Source organism: Sciurus vulgaris, assembly GCF_902686455.1.
Source record: "Sciurus vulgaris genome assembly, chromosome: 1".
NCBI classification, from domain to species: domain Eukaryota; kingdom Metazoa; phylum Chordata; class Mammalia; order Rodentia; family Sciuridae; genus Sciurus; species Sciurus vulgaris.
The window spans coordinates 107538807-107562821 of record NC_136461.1 but is presented as its reverse complement, the minus strand read 5'-3'; the positions used below and the strand labels follow the sequence as shown (position 1 = coordinate 107562821).

Below are 24015 nucleotides of genomic sequence, written 5' to 3'. Positions count from 1 at the left end.
AATCATCTCTAAAACTTCTGCTGGACTCTACTTAGGGAGTCTACTACCAACTTTTTCATCATGGTAGACTCTAGAGTGAGGAGATTTTGTAACTTTTTGTTCCCAAAAGTAGGTCAAGGTTATTTTTTTAAAATACTTGTTTTGAGACGGTTTATAAAAATCATAATTTTATGGTAAGTGAGAAGCTCTTGGGATATTACAGAAACAAAATGGGATTTGGAAATTCACTTAGGGAATCTGAATTACTGTGTTTTGATGGGTATATGATGATACAGAGTCAGGCTGAACTGGAGATTTGTCACTCAGCAGCAGCTCTTATCTTAGATAAGTAGCTGTGCCTTTCATGTGCTTGAAGGAGACCAAAAATAGCTCCTGTTTGGTCCCGAGGCATAAATAGTATCTGCTTAGACATGTAGAACGTAGTTATGAAACTTTCATATATTCTTTTTTTTTTTTTTTTGAGAGGGTAATGACTGGACTAGTGATTATGGATAAGCCAAAGTTTTAGTGAGAAACCTTTTTGTTTTTCTAGGAGTATGGTTCAATTCTGCAGCTATCTGAAGGTATACAGAAGTGATGGATGAGGAATTTGGGAGGGTGGGATGGAAATGGACACTTTGTTCTCTGTGGGTACTTTGTTTCCTGTGAACATTGGCAAAGCTGTAAGAAACTTTTGCCAAGGATGTTGCCTATGTTTGACAGAGAAAAAAGCCAGGGTTAGAAAGAAAGAAAAATAAAGGGCCTGTGGGACATGTTGCTCACAGGTGTAGACACTCATTTCAGTTAAGTGAGGGTGTCCGCAAGATGGTCGGGCATTTTGCACCCTCTTTCTTCCGACTTACTAGTCAGGGACTGACATGTGAGAAGCTCTGACCCTTGACAGCCTTGCAAAGTCATTTGTCAATGCTTGCATAAGGATTGCTCAAAAGAAGGCATGTGAGTGGCCAACAAGTATATGAAAAAATGTTCAATATCACTAATCATCAGGGAAATGAAAATGGAAATCACAATCCCATATCACCTCACTCCAGCACGAATATCTATTATCAAAAGACAGTAGGCAAGGGCTGGTGAGAATGTGGAGGGAAGGGAATGCTTCAGCACTGTCAGTGGGAGTGTAAATTAGTACCACCACTGTGGGGAAAAGGCGAAAAGTAAATTTAAAACTGAACTGTCACATGATCTGGCAATTCCACTACTGGCTATATGTATCTAAGGAAATGAAATTAGTGTGTCAAAGAACACTCTCATGTTCATTGCAGTTCTATTTCCAATAGCCAAGACATGGGAATAACCGACATTCATCACTGATGAGTAGATAAGAAAATGTGGTACACTATATGCAATGGAAGACTATTCAGTCATGAAAGAATGAAATTCTGTCATTTGTGTCAACATGCATGAAACTGGAGACCATTACATTATGTGAAATAACCAGACACAGAAAGACAAGTGCCATATGACCTCACTCAGAGGTCACATCTAAAAAAAGTCAATCCTATAGACTTGAGAGTAGAATGTGGTTACCAGAGGCTGGAAAGAGTAGGAGAAGGAAGGTTGGGAAGGTGGATCTATGGGTGCTAAGTTACATTTAGATAGGAGCAAGAAGTTTTGGTGCACTATCACACAGTAGGATTAATGTACTGCCACATTTCTTATTCCATAATAAGAATTTTGAGTTTTCACCATAAAGAAATGTTAAGTATTTGAGAAGGACAGATAGGTCTAACCTGATTTAACATTACAAAACCTATGCAGGCATTGACCCACCATAATACCCCATTGAATGTACAGTTTTTGTGGAATGGTCAAAAATAAATGTAATTTTAAAAAGAAAATGAAATAACCTAGCAAAAGTGATAAATGTTTTAAGAAGACAGAATGCTAAAGGACCTGATTTGATCATTATACATTGTATGCATATATCATACTATCAACACTATCCCAGAATTCTAGATCACTTTTGAAAAGTTAAAAAAAAAAAAAGAAGTCATTTGTCAGAGTTTTATGCTTTTTTTTTTTTTTATCCAAACTTCACTCATAATGTTTACTTACAGAGAGAATGATCATATTGAGGGCGTTATTATAGAAACAGGTTCTTAGGCTTGGTTTTCAGTATTATTTGACCTAATGAGATTGAATTACCTGCTGGGGATATAGCTCAGCTTGCCTTGTGTGCACAAGGCCCTGGATTTAATCCCCAGCGACACACACACACACACACACACACACACACACACACACACACACATGATTGAATTAGCTAATTTCAATTTGGAAAATCTTAGGACTTACAATTCTTGGTATCAGGTTCCTAAAAGAAAAATTAAAAAATTCCTGAGGAGTCTTCTCTGGTAAATATGACTTCAGCCTTCTCCATCCTTCTGCCTCCCTGTCCCCGCACCCCACTTCTCTTCATGAGTTCAGAAGACACAGGACAGGACCATCTGGCCCAGCATGCCAGCTTTTTATTTGGTTTCTCTGAATCCCACCTTCCTTTTTGGATCAACTCTCCCCTCACCCATACTTCAGAAACCAATCAAGGTGTCTCCTGAACTCATTTTATTCCTTTTGTTTCAACGCCTTTCTCCGAGTAACTTTTTCCATATGCTTATATCTTTGCCTCACACCAGAGATTTTTTTCCCATCAAAAATGGCCTGATTGGACTCCTAGGGAAAAACCATTACTCAAATAGTGACAAAGTGCTTCTAAAGATCCCCAAACAAACTTTTCATTACTTTTTGATGGACCACGGCATTATATGAGTGGAGGAAAAATTGCTGTTTCAAAGCAACTGACTGATGGGCAGGATGCTGAATGGTGGGGATGAAAGTGCAGGCCCTTTGGTAGCCTTGAATCTTTGCTACCTCAAGTGAAATCGTCTAATCTAGGTCTGGAGAATTCAGCCTGTGATTGTTGTTTTCCTTTTAATTTGGCATTATTTCATCACCCCAGTTTGGCATCATTCCCTTCAACATGGTGACATTAGTGCTCCTTATATTGCCTGTTGTGGACCAATTTTTTCAGCTGTTGCTAAAACTTACTAAAATGCCAGATGTCATGTTGGAAATGTGAAACCTGAAAGAAGGTCATAAATCACAAAAACAAACCATAAAAAAAATAATAAAATACCCTGAGTGCTGTGCTCTGGAGCTCCCAGCTTCAAGTCTCCTTTTGTTCACCCCTCTCCACAGCATCCCCCAGCCCCCATCTTTCAGGACCCGGGGTGGGGGCAGCTCAGCAGTTTCTCACCTAAGGCTTGATTGTTTATTTTGCAGATTCTGAGCAGAGCACTGGTTCAGACTCAGAGGTGCTCACTGAGCGAACCTCCTGCTCCTTCAGTGCTCACACTGACCTGGCCTCAGGTGCTGCAGGCCCTGTGCCTGCCGCCATGTCCTCCATGGAAGAGATCCAGGTGGAGCTGCAATGCGCTGACCTTTGGAAGAGGTTCCATGACATTGGGACTGAAATGATCATCACCAAAGCAGGGAGGTAAGGACGAGTTTCTTTGGAAGGAGAGCTCAATCTGCAGACTCCACAATCACAGGAACCCTTATGTTTCCCCTCCACGTATTTGTGGTAGTGTCAGTGAAAAAAGAGCAACTTGCACCCACTTTCCTACCTTGGGACAATTGATATTGTGGTCCTGTTTTGTTTACTGTGATTTGCTATTCTCCTCCAAGTACCTAAATCAAAATTACTTCTACTCCCCAAACATTTTCCACCTGCAATGTATATCAGCTAATTCTGGAGGCCCATGTTACCTTAATGGCCAAAGGACAGATTGCCAAATCCAGTGTTTACTCTCCCATCCAAAATTTGCAAGAAGTTTGCTCCCCAAACAACACCTTAACATCTTAAAGAGAGTTAAAACAATCAGATGCTTTTGTGAGGATTGTGAGAATTTGTTTGGTGTATTGTCTGAGCCCAGCTAGTTGATCCATTGCACTTTGTTGTTGGCTTAAGATTATAAAACTTAAATGGTGATCTGTGGAATCTCTTGCAAAACTGTTTAGCTAGAATGATATAGCCTAAAAAATTTTTTCTCTTGAAATAGATACTTTTAGTTGAACTACTCATTTATTGACATCTTTCAGTGCTCCACTGTTAGGTATCTGTTTTGTGCTGGATATTCAACATATATCATGTCCTTTAAATACCACAGAAATCCCATGTGGTAGGACATAATCATTCCATATATGTACAAGGATGCAAAGACTGGAAGGGGTTAATTCACTTGACTAAGGCACAGGGAGAGTAAGAGATAACTCCAGAAGTTACATAAATTGGTGTGGCTCCAAAACAATGGTGTTACCGACTTACTGCTCTGAATTATTAAGAAATGGTTCTGGCTTTTGACCCTTAGATTTAGAATCAAAATGATTTAGATAAAATTAGAATAAGTTTTTGAGGGTATGGAAATAGCAATTTGAAATAAAGCAAAACAAATTATGCTACTTTTATATTTTTGGAGTCAGTCTACATGGACTCACATGTCATTGGAACAAAACAAAAAAAAAAGACCAATCTCACAGCTGGAAGCTATTTTCATGAGCATGGTCATGTAAAATGAAGGACTACTTTGATTGGGCCTAGTTTATTCACTTGCATTTAGGGAAACCTCCCAAAACAATAAACATCACTAAAACTCGAGGTTAGAATGAACCTGAAACCTTGTTCATTTTTTCTCTCTTCTGGAACCCTGTTAGGTATCACTTGTTTAAGTTCTAGTAATGAACAAAACCACCAAAGGGCTTCTTAGGTGGAGCAACTTTGAAGAATTACTCTCAATGCTATCTCTTTCTTGTTGCCAGGGTTTTAGTGTTCTCCCTTTTCATAATTTGTGGTGTTAAGGCTTGAGAGAACACAAAGCGATCCAAGGAAGAAGTTTTTATTTAAAAGTTTAAGTGTTTTGATTTTTGGCAGGAAGGTTGGTTTAGCGAAAGGTGAGGTAAATTATTGTAACTTTTTTTCCTTTTTGGTCTATAAGGTTTCCTAGTTGTTAGTTTGATTTTTCATTTGCTGAGGGGTCTGCATTTTCTAGTCACTCTTGTCCTCAGCTCACTCCCTCACCCCTGCACTTCAGTTGATTCAGTTCATTTGAGCACCTGTTTGACAACTCTTTTGTAATTGGTTTCATGTTTTCTTCCGTACTTTTGTTTTTACAAATTTACTGCAATCCTAAATATACCCACATATTCCCTAGCATAGACACAGTTTGTTCTTAACTCATATTGATATCTTTTTTTTATTTCATTATTTGTATCTGGTGGAGTATTGGGAATTGATCCTGAGGGAACTTTACCACTGAACTACATCCCAAGTCAATTTGTTTTTTTTGTTTGTTTGTTTGAAACAGGGTTTCCCTAAGTTTCCCAGGCCAACCTCAAACTCATGAACTTCCTGCCTTAGCCTCCCCAGTAGCTGGGATTACAGGTGTGCACCACTGTGCCTGTCATTTGTTTAGTTTCAGAAGCTGCATTCTTTATTTCTGTACTGGATTGCCTCAGCTAGTGCTGCACATAACTCTCATTTCAGATTATTCCTGGATAACTCAGAAACATACAAAAAAAGCTTTTTCTTCTGTGGATTTTCTTCATCCTTCCTCATCCCCCTGGTCGATTTCTTTCTTCTCACTTCATTTTCCTTCCTATGTAGTATCCTTTTTAATTTTAATTACAACTTCCATTTCCTTAGTTATTTTAGTTATCTATGATTCTTTGTCCTTTTTACCACTCAGATCTTAGTCACCACCTATTTCTCATACCCAAATGAATCCTGTTAATTTAGAGCTACTGCAGTCTATAGAACCCTCCATTGTTGAATATACCAATGCAATCCCTGTAGTCAGCACCATGGACAGAGGAGGTTGTAGAGATTATTGGGTTGAGAAAACAAAGCGACTGACCTATATTTAGCCATAAAATTAAAACCAAACACAATTCATTTGTGAAATATGAAAGATCAATATTTCTCCAGAGTATTCTGACTCCACTTGATATTTTGTGCTAAATACCAAAAGGAAAAGCAATGCTTGCAATGTTGTTAAGGGAATTCAACTTTAGTCATAGAATTTTAAACAATGAGGCACCTTAGAGATGATCTCATCCTTTGCTTTGTTTCATAGGTGATGGGGCAAGAGACTTATTCAAAGTCACACAGCTCATTCATTTAAAAACTTGGGTACTGGGAAGAGATGGGTAGCTTCTCCACCCAAGGTCATATAACTGTTCCAGATAAAGCAGGTATTAAACTTAAAGACATTAACCCCCCTTTTTGAAGTCATCAAGACAAAAGCAAGATCATTTTCCTTCAATATACTATGACCTCTGTGGGTGACTGGGAGGAACCTCATTTTCTCACCTCAGGTAGTAAGTGAGAGAATTTCGTCTCCATCCCTGGCAAGATGCTGTCCAATCATTCACACATGCAGGGTAATTTTAAGCTGGTGGTTCTAAGGAGGGGAATACTGAACTGTATTTAAGTGTATTAAACCAAATTTCTCAAATTTGGATCAAACTGTCTAGTCTACAGTGAATGTTAGATTTAGTCATTAAGAGTAGCCAGCTATCACATTTCATTAGCCCACCACAAATCTAAAATATAAGACTTTCTAATTAAACTCATGAGTGTAGGGGAAGAAAAATCTAAAATGAAATACCAATAGATGCTTCTGAAAAGTAAAAGTGGAAAAGAAGGAAAGGTTATCTGTTATATTTTGCAACTATTTAAGAATTAGCCATCATCCCTATTGAAGGTATATCTCTTTTATATCCCTCAAATACTGATATCATTAACTTACTGACAGAGGACATTTGCTTTTGAGTTGTGTTTTTCCTGGATAAGTAGTAAATATGTGACTTGTCCAGAGAGCCTATCCTGTGATCGACCAGCATACATTTGGAAGATGGCTGTCTGAGGTTAGGGTATGGTCTATGGCCGTGAAATGGAGCAAAGCCAATTAGGCCATATGTGGATCAAGCTTGTGACCTTGACCTCATTAGCACTGTGCTCTGCCCAGCTCAACTAACTAGCCCCAGATGGTTAAGCTTAACGTGGCATTTTGTGTACAAGTACCCTAGAGCACATTCAGGGCAATCCAAATTTTTGAACTGAGCACTTTTTTATGTCTGGCTTGATGCAAAAGAGCTTGGTGTTTTTCTTCTTTCTTATGGATAAAGAATGGTGAACTTTATTCTATACTTGTTGAAACTCAATACCTCTTTTGGTCTGCTCATTCTCCTCCCCTCCTCAATTATGAGAGAGGTTGTAAAGTGCCATATCCTGACCTCACTGGCTTTCGCAAGTTTAACAAGCCATTGTGGTAGAAACAAGGTAGTGCCCAGAGGCCACTAGAATTCATTTGGTATTTGCTCCTTATTCCACAGGGTCCTTCCTCTGACACACACGTTGACAGCCTGAGAACTTGCAGAAATGTTTCTACAGTTTTATGCCCTGAAAGGAACTTTGGTGGACTTTTTCTGAGGGACTGATAGCACCTTCACTTTTTCTTATTTTTTGAGGTTAATTTTAGAATGATAATTTAAAAATAAACTCGGTCTGTCAAAAATATTTTATAATCACCTGCAAAAAACTGTCAAAAGTCCCCTGGATAATAAAAAGTATGTAAATTATTGTGTATATCTTTTGAAGATTACAGCTAATAGGAAATATTGTATGGATACACACATATATACCCTCCCACAAAACACACACACTACATTAAAGATTAATTAAAAGTATAAAGCAGGGTATGGTAGACTGCCTTGAGTGAATGAATGAATCATCAAATAAGTCAATCAATTTAAGTTAAGATACTGTTTCAGCAGTATAGGTCTCCACCATATTTTATAGTATCATTTCCAGAGTGAAAGATAAATTAGCCAAGAATTATTAAGAATTAGAGGATGTTAGACATTTACTCCTCCCCCTCTGCAGAGCTAATTGCCTTGTTCCTCTTCACAGGAGAATGTTTCCTGCCATGAGAGTGAAAATCACTGGCCTGGATCCACACCAGCAGTACTACATAGCAATGGACATTGTACCTGTGGACAATAAAAGATACAGGTAGGAATGATGGGGGAATTGTGAACATTGCCAGCATTCCAAGACAGTTCTTTAAACTCATTAGGTGAAACATTTTAACAATGCACACCATACAGGGAACAAGGATACAGGTATATGCCAATGGCCCATGGCAGAATACCAGGCAGGAACTGGAATAGACGTAGGGAATAAGAAACAGGGCTCAGTAATAGTTTGGTCATGAATACTTTCTGTGTCTCTGGACAGAACAGAAATTTATAGTGTCTCTCAGAGTAGCAAAAAATTAAATCTATCTTAAGCCAGAATGAATTTAGTTAACATCGAAGTTGATTAACATCTCAAATAATTTGATTTGTGAAATGCTAAATGAGTTGTGTTGAATTATTTTGGAGCATGGAAGGAGATATGGGCCAGAGCAGTATATTCAATCATACATCTAATATATGTAGAATTGGGTAAGACCTCAAGAAGAACATCTAGTTAGTGAGAATTATTGTCCTAAATATGGGTATGGATTTGCTAAATAGTGTTCTCTCAATGGCACTAAAATCCATCATCATCTCCATGACTCTTGGATGACTTATATGCAGTTCTTATTAGAAAGAACGCTGGCAATCTTCTTTAAGATTTTAGAATGCTGGGCGTGGTGGTGCATGCCTGTAATCCCAGCTACTCAGGAGACTGAGGCAGGAGGATCACAAGTTACAGGTCAGCCTCAAAAATTTAGTGAGATCCTGTTTCAAAATAAAAAAAATACATAAAGGACTGGAGATATACTTCTGTGGTAAAGCACCCTTGAGTTCAATCCCCAGAAAAATCCTAGTCAAATCAGTAAATAATCACTTATTTTTAAATATCTGAAGTTGGAAAACTTAGCCTCAAACTTATGAGTTTGAAGGCCAGGATAGGGTGAGAGAACTGGTCAAAAGACATAAGGTCTGGATTGCAGAATGTAGAAGAGAGGATGCTTCTGGTCTGTTTTAACGGATCTTGGAGGTTATAATTTGGACGGAGTGCCTCTATATGCCAAGGTCCACATCCCAGAAGGTCCTTTAGAACTGAGAAGCAAGGAAGTGCCAGATCCATGGAGATGGTTCTTCAGTACTACTGGGAAGCCAATGGGGTCTAGAAAACTGATCTCCTTTATGGCCAACAACATCTCGTGCACAATGATGTTTATGGGAAAATAATGTGGAAGATGATGAATCTCAAAATGAGGCTCATGATAGAATACTCACTGGAATGTGTGGTGCATTTTTAAGAATGGTTGCACAGAGGCCCTCCAGTCTCCTAGAAACATTCAGAATTCAGGCTCTTAGCAAGGAAATGGTTAAGGAGGGAGAGACTTAGAGGGTTTCTACACATGGCTGCCTTTTATAGAACAATATGGAAGATGTTTTTAATAAGGAGCAAAATCTCGAACAAGTGGCCAAGGGATTATATGGTTTGCATTTGAAAGGTGAAAGGTTGCAGTAAAATATCTCTTCCTTAGCTAGACACACGAACTCAGGATGCCTGTGAGCACACAGGGGTGTGTGGCAAGGAGAGGGAGAAGAAAGGAAAAGGGCTGTGAGAATGTTTTCCCCTCCAGAGTTGTAGCTTTGATCATTAACCACAACACTTCCCAACCCTCCTCCACTCTGTCCCATTGTCCATTTCCATGTCGGTTCCATTTCCCCTGGTTATCTGCCTTTCTTTTTTTCTCATTTATATTCTTTGTATCATTCCTATTACTTCTCCTTTCTTGTCATCTCTTTGTCTTCATTCCCTGTATGTACTTGTTTCTGGGGTCTATCCCTCTCTGCATCTGTCTCTGAATTCTTCTCTCTCCCTCTCTATCTCAGATATGTGTATCACAGCTCCAAGTGGATGGTGGCTGGCAATGCTGATTCCCCTGTGCCTCCAAGGGTTTATATACACCCCGATTCTCTAGCTTCTGGAGACACCTGGATGAGACAGGTGGTCAGTTTCGACAAACTCAAGCTGACTAACAATGAATTGGATGATCAAGGACATGTGAGTTAAAGAACTGTATCTTCCTCTGCCTCCCTTTTCCCCTTTCTGCTTTAGAGCTGATTAGCTCCAGGCTTTATCAAATAGATAAAATAAGAATCTCTATGCTACTTTAAAACATTTTAAGCAAGTAAACAAACTTTTTTTACCCAGTTATGTTTCATTTATTACAAATTTAACATTTAGCAAACATCTGCTATGCATCAGCTTGTGTTTATCAGACAAAGTCCTTTTGCTCCAGGGACTTACCGGTTCAGTCAGGGAAGCAAGACAGAAACACAAGACAAATTAAACAATGGCAAAAAAAAAAAAATCTCAACATTCAGTAGAGTAACTCATGAGGCCATAAAACTAAGGGAAACAAGTGAATGACACTTTTGGCTGATTTGTTAAGAAATTTATGAATTTATAAGAGAGCACCAAGTCTTAAGGTTTTACAGATATAAATGGAGTGACTGATGTTATTAATTTATCTCTGGCAATGAATCACATACTGAATTTTCACTCATTGCAAGAATCCATACTGGGTGCTATGAAAAGATTGAAGAAAAACTATGGCTCCTATTTTCAAGGAAATGATGGTGCTCTGAAGGAGTAAAAACACACACCATTCACACTCATATGACATAAAAGAATGTCCATAAATTCAGTAATGAGTGCAAATAGTAGCATATAGAATTTATGAACCCAGGCTGAAAATGTGAAACTGGGGAGAACAATCTGTCACATGGCAGAGGTTCTGAGCCATTTTAGTGAACTGTTGTGCTCTGGTACTAGAACAATCATTCAGCATTTTCCAATCGAAGCAAACATATTACATCTACCATCCATGGTAGGGATGCTCTGCTGTACGTTGCTACACAATGCTCTCTGATAACTTAGTCCTTTCTAAGTTGATTTCCAGTTTCTCTACATCCTACCCCCATCTGTATCCTTTCTATAATGCTTCTATCTTGGGTTTATTTTGCATGAGAACTTGAAGGTATAGGGATCATGAAGCCAAACCTAGCATAATGTGTCCTTTTCTCATTTCAGATCATTCTGCACTCCATGCACAAATACCAGCCTCGAGTCCATGTCATTCGCAAGGACTTCAGCAGTGACCTTTCGCCCACCAAGCCTGTCCCTGTGGGGGATGGGGTGAAAACATTCAACTTCCCTGAGACAGTGTTCACCACAGTCACAGCCTATCAGAATCAGCAGGTAGGAGGCTTCCCTTGAGTGTCTCTTGATGTATTTGATTTTAAAGGAGCTTTTTTTTTTTTATGAGTAAAGTTAAACTTTACAGTATTTTTTTTCCTATGTACAAAGAATTACAGTACAAGTTTATGGGGACTCCTAGCACAGGGCTCCCCTCTTTTTCACTAGGAGTTCACTTCCAACTAACAATCTATGGGGGTTGGGGGGAACAGAGATGGACCTTGACTGAACCCCCTGCCCCCTCTTCTTAAAAATATAAAGATTCATATCTTGTCAGCTTGTTTCTTTGCCAAGACATAGAAAGTTACTCCTCCATGAGCTTATAGGAATCTATTCTTGCTTTTAGTAAGAAATGCTTAGCTCTTTTCCATGGCACTGAAAAGACAGAATGAGAAACACTGGACTTGCAATGCACAAAGGGCCCTGGTGGTGACAATATAGCAATGTCTAGAGGCAGCAGACATGTCTACATTTAGATCAAAGATACTGTTCTTGATTAAGAGGACCAAACTTCTTGAGTTATTCTTATGTCTCTCTGTACTTGTACCTGTGCCCATGACCTCTATCACATCCTGTCAAGTGATCCTCATCATTTGGAATTCCTTTACTATAGTAAGGTTGGATTCATGCCTTTCCTCTTATCTGAAGTTTTCTGTGTATCCCTCCACCAGGCTACATCAGCCATTGAGTCCATCAAACTATTTAAGACTCACTACTTCCATTTACACTTTCAGATTAAATTTACCTTCATGTCACCAGCCATATCTGAAGATCTGTTAAGTTTTTATGTCTTCAATACACTCATTCATCCTGTGAATATTTATTGAGGCATTACTATGCTTCATTCTTAATGAAGAAACAAAGCTGATGAATGGAGCTGATTAAGATGATTCTTTTCCTTAAGAAGAATTTTTAGTTGAGTGAAAGACACATAAATACATAATGATAATACCATGGAATAATTTAATGATAAATATGTGGAGGGGGCAATTCTTGGTTTGGATAATAAGGAACTTTTCTTGGAATTGTGACACTTTTTCTGAAATTGACACACACTTAGGAACTAGCCAAGCTAATGAAGGAGATGTATGGATGGGGAAGGAGCAGGGGAAGCCATGTCTGGAATTACCAAGGATGTTCTAAACATTGTTGTTCTTTTGAAGAGTGTGGCTGGATGGATTTAAAAGTGGTCTCACTTTATGATGTTCTTTAAAAATTGCAGGTTAAACCCACTTTCATAAATCACATTTAATCTTTTGGCATATTGTCTAATTAAAAGGGATCCTGCAGTGAATCCTTTTCTGAAACACAGAGATTTTTGTTTATCTTGCTTTTGAATCAGTATTTTTATTTGGTGTCTGCTTGAAGCAACACTGACTTATAATCAATACCATTTGTACTGGATACTCTGTTTTGTGCTCAAAGCAAGTGAGGAAAACATTTATTTACTAGTGATTTGCTAAATACTATGTGCTAGGCAGGTGAAGGTGAGTTATGTGGTCTTTGACTCAGATAGAAAGGAAATTTCTGTCTTTTTTGGTTTATCTGGACAATATTTCTTAGATTTCTTTACCCTCAGAGGAATTTGATATAGGATAACTCCTTAGTTCAGTAAATGTGAAATACTATATGAATGTCATACTTTCTCAGAAACTGTAAGGTGTTTTCAATTTCAGATGTTCCTTGTAGATGCCACACTTGATCTAAAGTAGAAGAGTTTTAGTTTGTTTTGTTTATGATTTATAAATTATTAAACACACTCTCAAACACTTTAGATAGAATTTCAGAGGCCATGGAGAGGCCATACAGAAAACTTTAATTATTAAGATTTTTCAAGCTCTGATACAAGACATAGCAGCAATATAGACATGGCTTTTGGAACAATGAGAACCTTGGGATTAACCCTGGCTCAGAAGAGGGGCACTAAGAGTCTAACTTTAAATAATGGATTAGATTTTCCAGGATAACTCCAGCTACTATTTTAATCACTAGTTTCTCAAAAAGGTAGTGATACAGCAATAAATATTCTGACTTTAGGACTTAGTTTGTAGAACAAACTAAAACACTGAAGAGTAGACATTGTATTACTTCAATGAGGTCAGCTCTAGAGGTCAGGGGAGCCACTATTGCCAAAAGTCAGAAATTGCAACTTCCTTTGACAATGAAAGAGGACCAAACACCGGTACTTGAAATCCTTTTCCCTTCCTGCACTTTCTCTTGTTGCAGGCTTTTGGCATCTCGGTACATTCCACTCAGATAAATATTTTTCCTACATCTGGGCTGAGGTGGGGGCAGAATGCCCTGTTTAAGATCATGAAAGTTGGCAGCAGATATACCTGGTTTGATTTCTGACCTTTCCACTGACGAATTGTGTGACCCTAAGGAAGTTTCTCAACTCCTTTCACTTGTGTTTCCTGGTCTGAAAATGTGCCTGCCTCACGGAGTTATGAGGACTAGATGAAGGAATGTGCATAAATTCACCCACACAGACCTGGCATTCAATTAGTGGTAGTCAGCCTACATTTTTTGGCAACTAGTTCTACATAGGAACAAGGGAGAGTGGCCGATAGAGGCAAGTATAAAGAATAAATTGCCCATTAAGATAGAAAATGGATTGTTGGGAATTGGAGGAGCTGCATTGCCTCTTGAAGGGATTATAATCAATAGGTTAACTGGTTTGGTCTCTCTGTCCTCATGTCATGTTGATGAATTCATGATGTGCTGACATTCAAAATAGATGAGTCATACTCAACTCTGCTCATTTTGAGATCAAGATAACAGCTTTTGCCTGTTTAACAAGCCCCCAGTCCCTGGATAAATCAACAAGCATGATTGTTTAACATTCCCTTTGGCTGTGTAGATATGATTTAATATAATACATTGCCTTCTAATAAAAAAATAACCACAGGTTTTTCCCCCAGGAAAATTGAGGCCTAAATCCTATAGGTTGGAGCCATTACCTAACAATAAATTTCAGACTTGTCCTGAAAGTCTGGGGAACAGTAATTGTTCTCTTTTGTGAGCTGTATTCACCTATTGTTGTGTTTTTATCCCCTTTGATGTTATAAAATAAGCATGATTAATGTTTTAATCAGAATTATTTACTTTGCTTATTTATAAGGAAAGGGTAGGAGATCTATTGAGAGTGAAGAGAATAAAAACCAGTGGTAGGTCCTCAGTGTCTGCAGGAATTTGTTTGGAGAACCACAGCAAAGGAAGGACAATAGAGGGAATGGGAATGAAATAAAATGTTATCAGCCTTCCTAAGGAAAAGCTGTATCCTGTTCCAGAGACAGTAATGAATGAACTGGACAGCAATTAGAGACCTGGGCTTTGGTCCCGAAATTTTCACTAGCTCTGTGTCATTCTGAGAAAGTTATATAACTGTCTCTCTAGGCTGCATTTCTTCTAGAATAAAATGTTGGCCTATGATTTCCAAAGTCCCTGAAAACTCTAGAATTCCAATTTATTCCTCTTTTTTTCTGCATGATTTTTAACGAGGATCAGAAGCAACTTATCACCATCAAACTGAGGCAATCAATACTTGTTTTTCAAATACTGGAAATTATTAGAATCCTGTAAACATTCATGTCTATAAATATTCATGTCTGTAAACATTTTAAGAAATTCCTACAATATTCTGGACCAATACAGTTTTAGCAACTCCACATTTGAAGGGGTAGGAACATTGTGTATTGCTTCTGAAATATTGTTCCAAACTCTTCTATTTTTTTGCATGAGTGGGTACTGGAGATTGAACTCCAACCACTGAGCCACATCCCCAGCTCTTTTTTTGTATTTCATTTAGAGACAGGGTAGTTGCTTAGCACCTCACTGTTGCTGAGGCTGTCTTTGAACTCAAGATCCTCCTGCATCCTACCAAGCATCTGGAATTATAGGTGTGGGCCACTGCACCTGGCTTCTATTCATTTTTGACCTTTCCCAATCACTAAATCACTTTTCCTGTCACTAAAGTTGCTGTTCCTGATGACTTCCTGTTTGTCTCTCAGGTGGAACACCTGACTCTCCATTTGTAGTCTGCCTCTAAGACTGCTTTTACTGACAAAATATTTCTCTTCTTTCTAATCTCATTGATTCTGCCTTTATCTGGCCCTGTACTCCTCATACCTTTGGCTCCTAACATCACTTCCAATCCTGCTCTGCAAGCAGAATGTCTCAAGAACCACCCCATACATCATTGCTAGATGGATCTCACTAAAGCACAGCACTGATTGCATCATTCATCTATCAGAAATTGTCCATGACCCCTCAAGGGCCTGGACAGAGAAGTCCAGGATCTCAAGTCTTTCCATAAATGTAATTTCTAGGCTTATTTCCATTTCTTCCATCACATATCTACAGGAGTACAGCAATCTAGTTTGATTTTTACTGTTGAAACTTGTAGCTGCTTTGCTTCTGCATATAGTTTTCTCTTCCAGGAATGTCCTTCCCCTTCATCTTTATCTATCTGGATTCCTTCTGCTCTTGAAGTTTGTTGAAAACATCATCCCCTGCAAACTTTACTTTTTTCAGCTGCCTGTGAGCTCTGCCTCCTTAGAACTGCTAGGGCACTGTACTTCTTTCATGGCCCCTTATCCCATTAGAACGTTAGTATGAGAACCTGAGTATGTTTGTGGTCAGTCTTCCTCTCAATTTTGAGCTTTTTTGCAGAAAAATGTCATGCCTTCTTCAAAAAAAAAAAAAAAAAAAAAAAAAAAAAAAAAAAAAAAAAAAAAAAACAACAACAGTGTGATATGGTAGAGAATGCCAACAATTGGGGAGTTTAGAGAATTGAGTCTCTAAACCCAATTCAATAGATGATGAACAATACTGTCTTTGATAAATCAGTCACTCTACCTTTAGATTCTCATTCACAAATTGATGCTTTGGTCTGAATCGGTGTCCATCTATGCAGAATTTTTTTATTGTACCTTGAAAAATGAGAAAAATAAAGTCAATATAGAGACTTTTTATAGCTGTAACTATTCAGTTTAATAGGACTATATATTATTCTGTTTTCTATTTTTTGATATAGAATCTCATCTGTTTTATGAAATAACAGAGAGGACAGTAGAAAGATGTTAATTTCTTTACGTGGTAGAACAGAAAAAATTGAGGCATAAATGTTGAACCCTCAACTATTGGGGAGGGATTATAATTGGCCTATGAAGTTCTAAAGCCCAGAAACCATGAATAAGATGAGGGATTCTGGCATCTCCATGACTTCCCCAGAGCACATGGCATTAATATATGCTTTGCAAATGGCTGTATACCTGAATAAATGATCAGCTAACACACCTCCACTGCTGATTTCTTTATACACCTGTGCTTCTGCTTCTTTGGATATGAAGTGTGAATAAAGCATTTTTATTTTCATGGATATTTTATGCTTTTCCATCCCCCTTTTCCATTCCGTCTTCCCACCCTTGCTGCCTGTCTTGTAGATCCCAGGGTTGCAAGCACAATGAGGTTGTTACTACTATTATTTGTTCTCCTGGTGTCAACTGACAGGTCTGTGGAAGGGTGAGAATATAGCATGCCCAGAATCTCATCATAAAGAGTAGGTTGGTAGTGTGGGAATAGAGGTGACTTAATACCCTGTGCTCTTTCTTGGAAGACACTGACACTATATGTCCTCATGGATTCAGCAGGAAATTTCCATTGCAGTCTTTGTCTTCTCTAAGGGAAAAGGCTGCTCAACCTTCATTTTTCTTATTCCCAAACAGGAAACTAGATTTCCAAAAGACATAGCCCTGTTCTCCCCAGGTTGCAGTCTTACTTTTGATGAGAATTGGCTACATGAACCAGATCGGAAGTCTGAAACCACAGCCAGGTTTGTGGAAGCAGATCTGATAGGATTTCTGAGTCACTCATTATATCCTGTATTCCACAGCCAGTTTTGCTTTACCTTTCCCATTAAATCAATGCAGATTTTTTTTTTTTTCATATAAGCTAAGGGTTTTTGTTTTGTATTTTTTTCCCTGATGGAAAACCTTTTAAGCACTATGGGAAAAAAATACCGAAAACTTAGACAGTTCTAATAAGGAAAGGCCCTTTCAGCCTGGGTTCTGTAAAATCATACCCAGGTTATTCGAGGTTCACTTTCTTTGAAGACTGTGCTGTTTAAGTCTGCACTGTGCACTGTGAGATAAACCTCATTTATTAACTGCTTCTATGTTACTATGGAAAAAGGTCAGTGATGGTGATTAAAATTAGTGATAGCAAGTCAGCACCCACCCCCACTTTGCACCAGTCTTCAATAACTCAGAAGAAACAAATCAGTATTAAAGGTTATGGAAAGAAAATCAGTGAAAAAAAAAAAAAAAAAACTGCTTCACAGCCTCTCTATTATCACTGGACCATGTTTGAGCATGACTGCTGTAGAATAGCTTTAGCTGCACAGGAAGTTAATAGACCTTGTTCTGACTGGAAGCACATTTAAGATTTTTGTCTGTAATGCCTGCAATGAAAGTAATAAAACAGAGAGTTGTTAGGTCTAGACTCTCTAAGTCTTGTCATGGCTTCAGGACTGGTGATCCCTGGTTCCCATATAGTCATTCATTCACTCTGTATTTATTGAACAAATATCTGTTGAGGGACTGTAGTGTGCCATACTAGGTTCTACTTCATAAAATGGAATATAAAATAGATATTGTTCCTACTTTTGATCCAAGGGAGAGACAGTCAGTAAATATGTAAATAAAAAGGAAGTATAAGATTACCAAGAGCAAAGTTAAAATTAGAGAAGGTGCACCTAAACTGGGTGTGGTGGTGCATGCCTGTAATCCCAGTCACCCAGGAGGCTGAGATAAGAGGATTGCAAGTTCGAGACTAGCCTCAGCAACTTAGCAAGGCCCTAAGCAACTTAGTGAGATCCTATCTCAAAGTCTCAAAATAAAAAATAAAAAGGGCTAGGGATGTAGCTCAATGGCTAGGTACCCTGGATTCAATCCCTGGCACAAAAAAAAAAAAAAAAAAAAAAAAGAAGAAGAAGAAAGTGCACTAAAAAGTTAGAAAGACTAACAGGTATACTGTTTTGGAGAAGGATTATCAGGGGATTAACAGGGGAGTTGTCTCTTGGGACATAACATTTAGATTGAGACTCAGAATGCAAAATCAGTTATGTGAGAAGTAGAGTGTAGGGGTAGAGCAAGAGTGAAGGCCCATGCAGGGAAAGAGCTCAGCACATTCCATGCTGAGAGCAGCTTACTTCGGCTAGAGCCTTTGGACCAGGGCAGAGGAGTGGGGTGGGGCTGGAGAGTGGGCTGGAGCCAGGGTGTGCTGTCCCACAGCCTGGGTAAGGAGCTTGCACTGAATTCTGCAATTTACTATCCAGGAATGCATTAACAGAGATCACTTGGTCTGCTGTGTAGAGAAGAGATTGGATAGCAACAAGAGGTGAAGAAAGATCAATGCTAAGGTCATTCAGAGTAGTTCAGTCAAGAGATGATATTGACCTGGTCTAAGGCCAGGAAAGTACAGTTAAGACAGTCATATTTGGATCTAATTGTTAAGTGTAATAATGGAGTAGGGTTGAAAGTTAACTACTCAAATGTGTGCTCTCTCTGTGTGTATATGTGTAGAAAAACATATAAAACATATATAGCAATATAAAATAATACATCTTTGTGGGTATTTATGTATACACATGTATAGTTTTCTATCTGATTCTTATAAAAAAATCCCTGGACCATTTATTAAGGTAGGGGACACTTCTTCTTTGGGTTATCCTTCATGTAACTTGATTCATTTTGGGTGTGTTTAGTTTTTGTTATTTTGCCCCTTCCCTGCTGTACTCTGTGACCTCTACTTGTATGGTGCCTGCGTAGGCTGGAGGTAACAGATTTTTGTGTCATTCTCATGGTTGCTTTGGTCCTGGTGCTATTCACTGGGTTCACTGGCCTATGCTATGGGGCATCTGGTCTGGTCTGTCTTTGGGTCATTGATGCTGATAAGCTCTACTGCTAAGAGATTGCTGAAATTGAACTTTGTTTTCTCACCTTGGTGAGGGCCTAATGGGTCTCCCTTGCTAGCTCAGGTCTCACTCAGGTCCTCTGTTAGGCTGCTAATGAGGCTGTAGCACATCAGTGTCAGGGCCAGCCATCCCCAAGTATATGTGGAGGTCACTTTTCTGGTTTCCTGAGTCTGAGTCAGGAGCTAAGACACTCGAAGTCTAACTGCTTGCTTTTCCCTTTGTCTCCTTTTTTCTCGTACTCCATTATGGTATGGGAAGGGACTTTTTTTTTTTTTTGGTCCTGGGGATTGAACTCAGAGCCTCATACACACTAAGTTAGCATTCTACTGCTGAGTGTATCCCCAGCCCTTTTTATTTTTTATTTTTTTTTAATTTTGAGACAGGATCTTGCTAAGTTGCCCAGACTGGCTTTGAACTTGTTATCGCACAGCCTCAACCTCACCAATAGCTAGGATTACCGATGTATGCCACTGCACCCAGTTAAGAGGGAAAGGGTTTTTAACTTTCTTTTCTACCTGATGAGAATTCACCTTTTATCATATCCTTGCCTTCCACAGGACAGCAAGGCTATGACTCAGCTGTTCTTTGCATCTTTCTGTACTGTGGAAGACACTTACCAGAACTGAGTTAACTGGGCTGCCTCTTGATCTGGGAACCATGGAACTAAACTAAGGATTATTGAGGTTAAGAATACATCGATTTAGTTCTCCAGAATACTTCCCCTGTTTCCCTTTGTACACATGGCCAAAGTCTTTAGCACAAGCATTAACTGGGATGATAATTTGGTTTATATAGCTAAAATCAGTCTTTTCTGCCTGTCGAGTAGTCTGAATGCCTGAGTGTTAAAATAGTAAAGTCTTTTCATGCCTTTACCAGCTTCTGGAAACTTCTCTCTCACTACTTCTTTTCCCATAGCTGAAGCTCTGGTCAAACCACTCTTCTGTGTTTCTTGAATATGTGTACTTCTTTCCCACGTTGATGTTCTGACTGGTATGCAGACTTTCTTATAAAATGCTTCCCCTGTCTCTTTCTCCTCTTCTTGCATTTTTCATTAAAACCCGGCACATTTTTCAGGATTTGGCTCATCTGCTGTCTCTCAAAGGTGTCTAGTAGAGGGCTTCAGAGTCCTACAACTTGAAGTGATTGCGACTTCCTCTGAGCTATCAGAGTACTCCGCTTCATTGTGAACCTGATGACCTTCTGTTTTATATCATCACAATTTGCATGCCTATGTGCTCTTTTCTTGTACATGGAGAAAGGGATGACACACATCCATTTACTGACTGTATACCACTCTGTCACCTGTTTCCTGTCACCTTTAGCACACAAAAGACCCTTGATAAATAATGAGCAACACAACCACGCTCCTTATAAAACTCTCTAAATCTCACATTAAAAGCTTTGAAACAAGTACAGAAGTGTTATGTTCCCCAACATTTGATGGTATTTGTCTATTAAATTTCCATGCAGACCCCTTGGCCTGGGCTCCAGTGAGCTGTGGGAATTAGGTTTTCAACCATTCCTTGCTGGCCCATGAAATAGAACGTCGTTTTATTTACGGGGTCTGTGGAGGCCCCCAAAATGTGGCAGCACAATCATATATCAGAAACCCCTATCATAAATGAGTTGGACAGGATAAGCCAACTTGAAAGAGAAAATAAAATATTATAACCCAAACTTGAAAAGAAAATATGGTGTGTGGTTTATTGCTGTGGATTATGGAAGGAAGAAAGAACTGATTTTAAGTCAAACACAGAAAAGCAGTGACACTCTTTAAACTCAATACAGTATTCACATGGCAGACACTGGACTTTAGAAAGCCAAACCTTCAGGCTCCTGCTCTGGTCTATAAAATAGATGTAAAATTGCTTTGGCTACATTATTAGTGCTACATTATTAGTGTGCCCTTCTAGAGGCAAGGAACACTTAGGGAGAAAAATAACCTTGAAGCCAGCATGGTTCTTTCAAGTCAGTCTGTTCCTCAGAATCTCACATTGCAAGTGAAAGACTTTTAAAGGTTGTGGATTCGGGAAATTCCACTCTGACAAAGTGAGCTGGAAGAGGGACTATGAAAGATTCACAGCACAGGAGACATCTTTTGTGGTCTTAGTGATAACTTCTGCAGTTTTCAGAAATGTGAAGATGGTCTTAGATAATAAGATTTTCTTATTTCTAGAATTACCTTTCATCAAGAGTGCCTTTTTTTTGTCTCTCCCAAGCTTCCTAGCTCCCACCCCTATGGCTTGAATATAGTAAGACATTAACATCTGGTTCAGACACAAAGGTATCAAAATGCCTCCCATTACTGAGGCTGAAAGGGAAACACTAGGATGCATATGGAATATGTTGGTCAGGCTTGTTCTAGTCCAGAGGCAGGAGGGTGATATATACAACCATGGCAGGATTTGCAGGAACTAAGAAGAGGTGGACTAATGCACTGAGTGGGGCTTAAACTAGGTGGCCCCCAGGACCCGTCCAACCTAGGCGACACAAGTGGGTGTGCTGGGTTTGCATAACCCAGGAAGCAGTTTCTGGGTTTCTTCTGATTTGCTTGTGAATCTTGGAAACTCACTGAGATGAGCTGCATCCTGCCCCCACCCCCATTCAGTCTAACATTTCTAGATTTTTCCTTTATAGTAAAAGTCTAGGGCTGGGGATATAGCTCAGTTGGTAGAGTGCTTGCTTTGCAAGCACAAGGCCCTGGCTTCAATCCCCAGCACCGCCAAAAATGCAGAAACAAAGAAATCTAGTAAATGTGTAGCCACTATTTATTTTATTTTATTTTATTTTGTTGTCTTTTACGTGAACATTTTAGATCATTATATGAACCATTCCCGGTGGCGAGAAAAACACAACTTAAGTGAAATGGGAAATGAAGTCAATCTTTGATTCTTCCAGGCTGAGGTAGATCATCTGGTGGTCTGATTCATTCATTATTTACTCACTTGCATGACATTCATTCAACATGTATTTTGAAGTGCCTCCTGTGTGTCATGTATCATAGACCTGACCATTGCCCAATTTTTCATTTTGAGGTCTATGTAGGCAAGTGATTTATCACCATTTTGGCGCAAAGAAGGTGAGTAGAAGAGATTTTACAGTCACATACAGGGCAAACCTTGGATTTGAGAGAAACTAGTCACACATCTGCAGGCCAGGCCTGAGTCCTATATCAAGCTTCAATTTAAATCTCAAACTAAAAAGAAACTAAATAAAAGCAACAGCTGTTATTAATAGAATGATTTTTTTGTTAATTTTCTGGGAGTAACGCAAAAAGAAATCAGTTAATTTCAAAACAATTCATGTCTGTTTGTTTTCAGATCACCAGATTAAAAATCGACAGAAACCCTTTTGCTAAAGGATTCAGAGATTCTGGGAGAAACAGGTAAGAAAAACTGGGAAGAGACTCAGTGACGTTCCTTTTCTGTAGGATACAACTTTCCCCACACCCCACGGGGGACTACTGGCTCCTGATGGTTTGAAAACGCCTGTGCACTCTGCCACTGTGTTGACCCCTGCAAAGAGAAGCGGACAGCTGGTCCAAGGATGGAAAAGTTGCCCCAAGAAGGCACACCTCCAAATTCCCTGTTCACACCAACCCAATTGCCAGATCCAATCCCTCATGCTGTCCTCTCCCCAGTCATACTTGGTAATTTGGCTTCTTAAAACAGAGTATATGGTAATCGATTACCAAAAGTTCCTATTTTTTTCTTCCCTGCTAAGTATCTATAGGTGGCCGTAGCACCTGCAGTAATAGCTCCTACATTTTGCATTATCAGGAAGTGAGGAGTTGCAAACAAATAAAAACTTCCAGAAAATTACTACCTTTGTGAGCTAACGTTTATAAAAATATATTAATCATTTTACTCCTAAGAAATAGTCCCAAAATAGATAGCTATTTCCTGCTTTAGAACGGAACATTTCTTTGGAAGCAACAATCTAAATTGTAATAATGGCACCTCTTCACAACAGGGCAGTGTTTTGTTTAGGAAATACTACTGTAGTTTTTTGTTTTTGTTTTTAATAAACACATGTTGAATTCCTAGTATTCTTGGGAAGTTTCAAAAATGGAAGCTAAGAACATCTTAAAAATTCATTTAAAATTGATAGCATTCTACTTGACTGTAAAACTTAAGATTCTAAGCATTTTCCTTTATAAAAAATATTTAAATATATGAATGTTTACTTATTCATTTTAATCTATAATAAGCATAAATTCAATCTTTAAGTAATTCTGTTCTAGAAATATAGAATGGGATTGTCAGCCAATAATTTTCAACAAGTGTTTCTTCTTTTTTTTTTTTTTATTGTGGTATCAGGGATTGAACTCAGAGGCACTCAAACACTGAGCCACATCCCCAGACCTATTTTGTACTTTATTTAGAGACAGGGTCTCACTGAGTTGCTTAGTGCCTCACTGTTGCTGAGGCTGGCTTTGAACTTCAGATCCTCCTGCCTCAGCCTCCCAAGCCACTGGGATTTCAGTCAAGTGCCACCATGCTCCTTGAAATGTTTATTCTTAAGATAGTTAAGACAGTCAAGGAAGAGAATGCGAAAATCTAGCACAACAAAAGAGACTTATCCCCAAAATAATATACATTGGGGGACGAGGTATAAAGGAACAAGCTGTTCTTCAAGTGCAAGAACACTGAATTCCCTGGTTTTCTCATAGTCCCACTATGCCCCTGGTATTTTATCAGAGCTGTCAATTAACTGCAACTAGAATATGTAATAAAATGCCAAGTGATACTTTTGGCTGAAGTGGGGGCGGGGAGGAGAG

At 38.8% G+C, this 24015-nt stretch overlaps 1 protein-coding gene across 1 annotated transcript in view; it reads left to right on the top strand.

The window, feature by feature from the left end:
• TBX15 (T-box transcription factor 15) overlaps nucleotides 1-24015 on the top strand; it is a 142740-nt gene that overhangs the window by 56617 nt on the left and 62108 nt on the right. The window contains exons 2-6 of the mRNA XM_079144330.1: nucleotides 3280-3493; nucleotides 7967-8068; nucleotides 9892-10063; nucleotides 11096-11263; nucleotides 22556-22620. Coding sequence (XP_079000456.1) covers nucleotides 3280-3493; nucleotides 7967-8068; nucleotides 9892-10063; nucleotides 11096-11263; nucleotides 22556-22620 — 721 coding nt within the window. The remainder of the gene's footprint in view (nucleotides 1-3279; nucleotides 3494-7966; nucleotides 8069-9891; nucleotides 10064-11095; nucleotides 11264-22555; nucleotides 22621-24015) is intronic.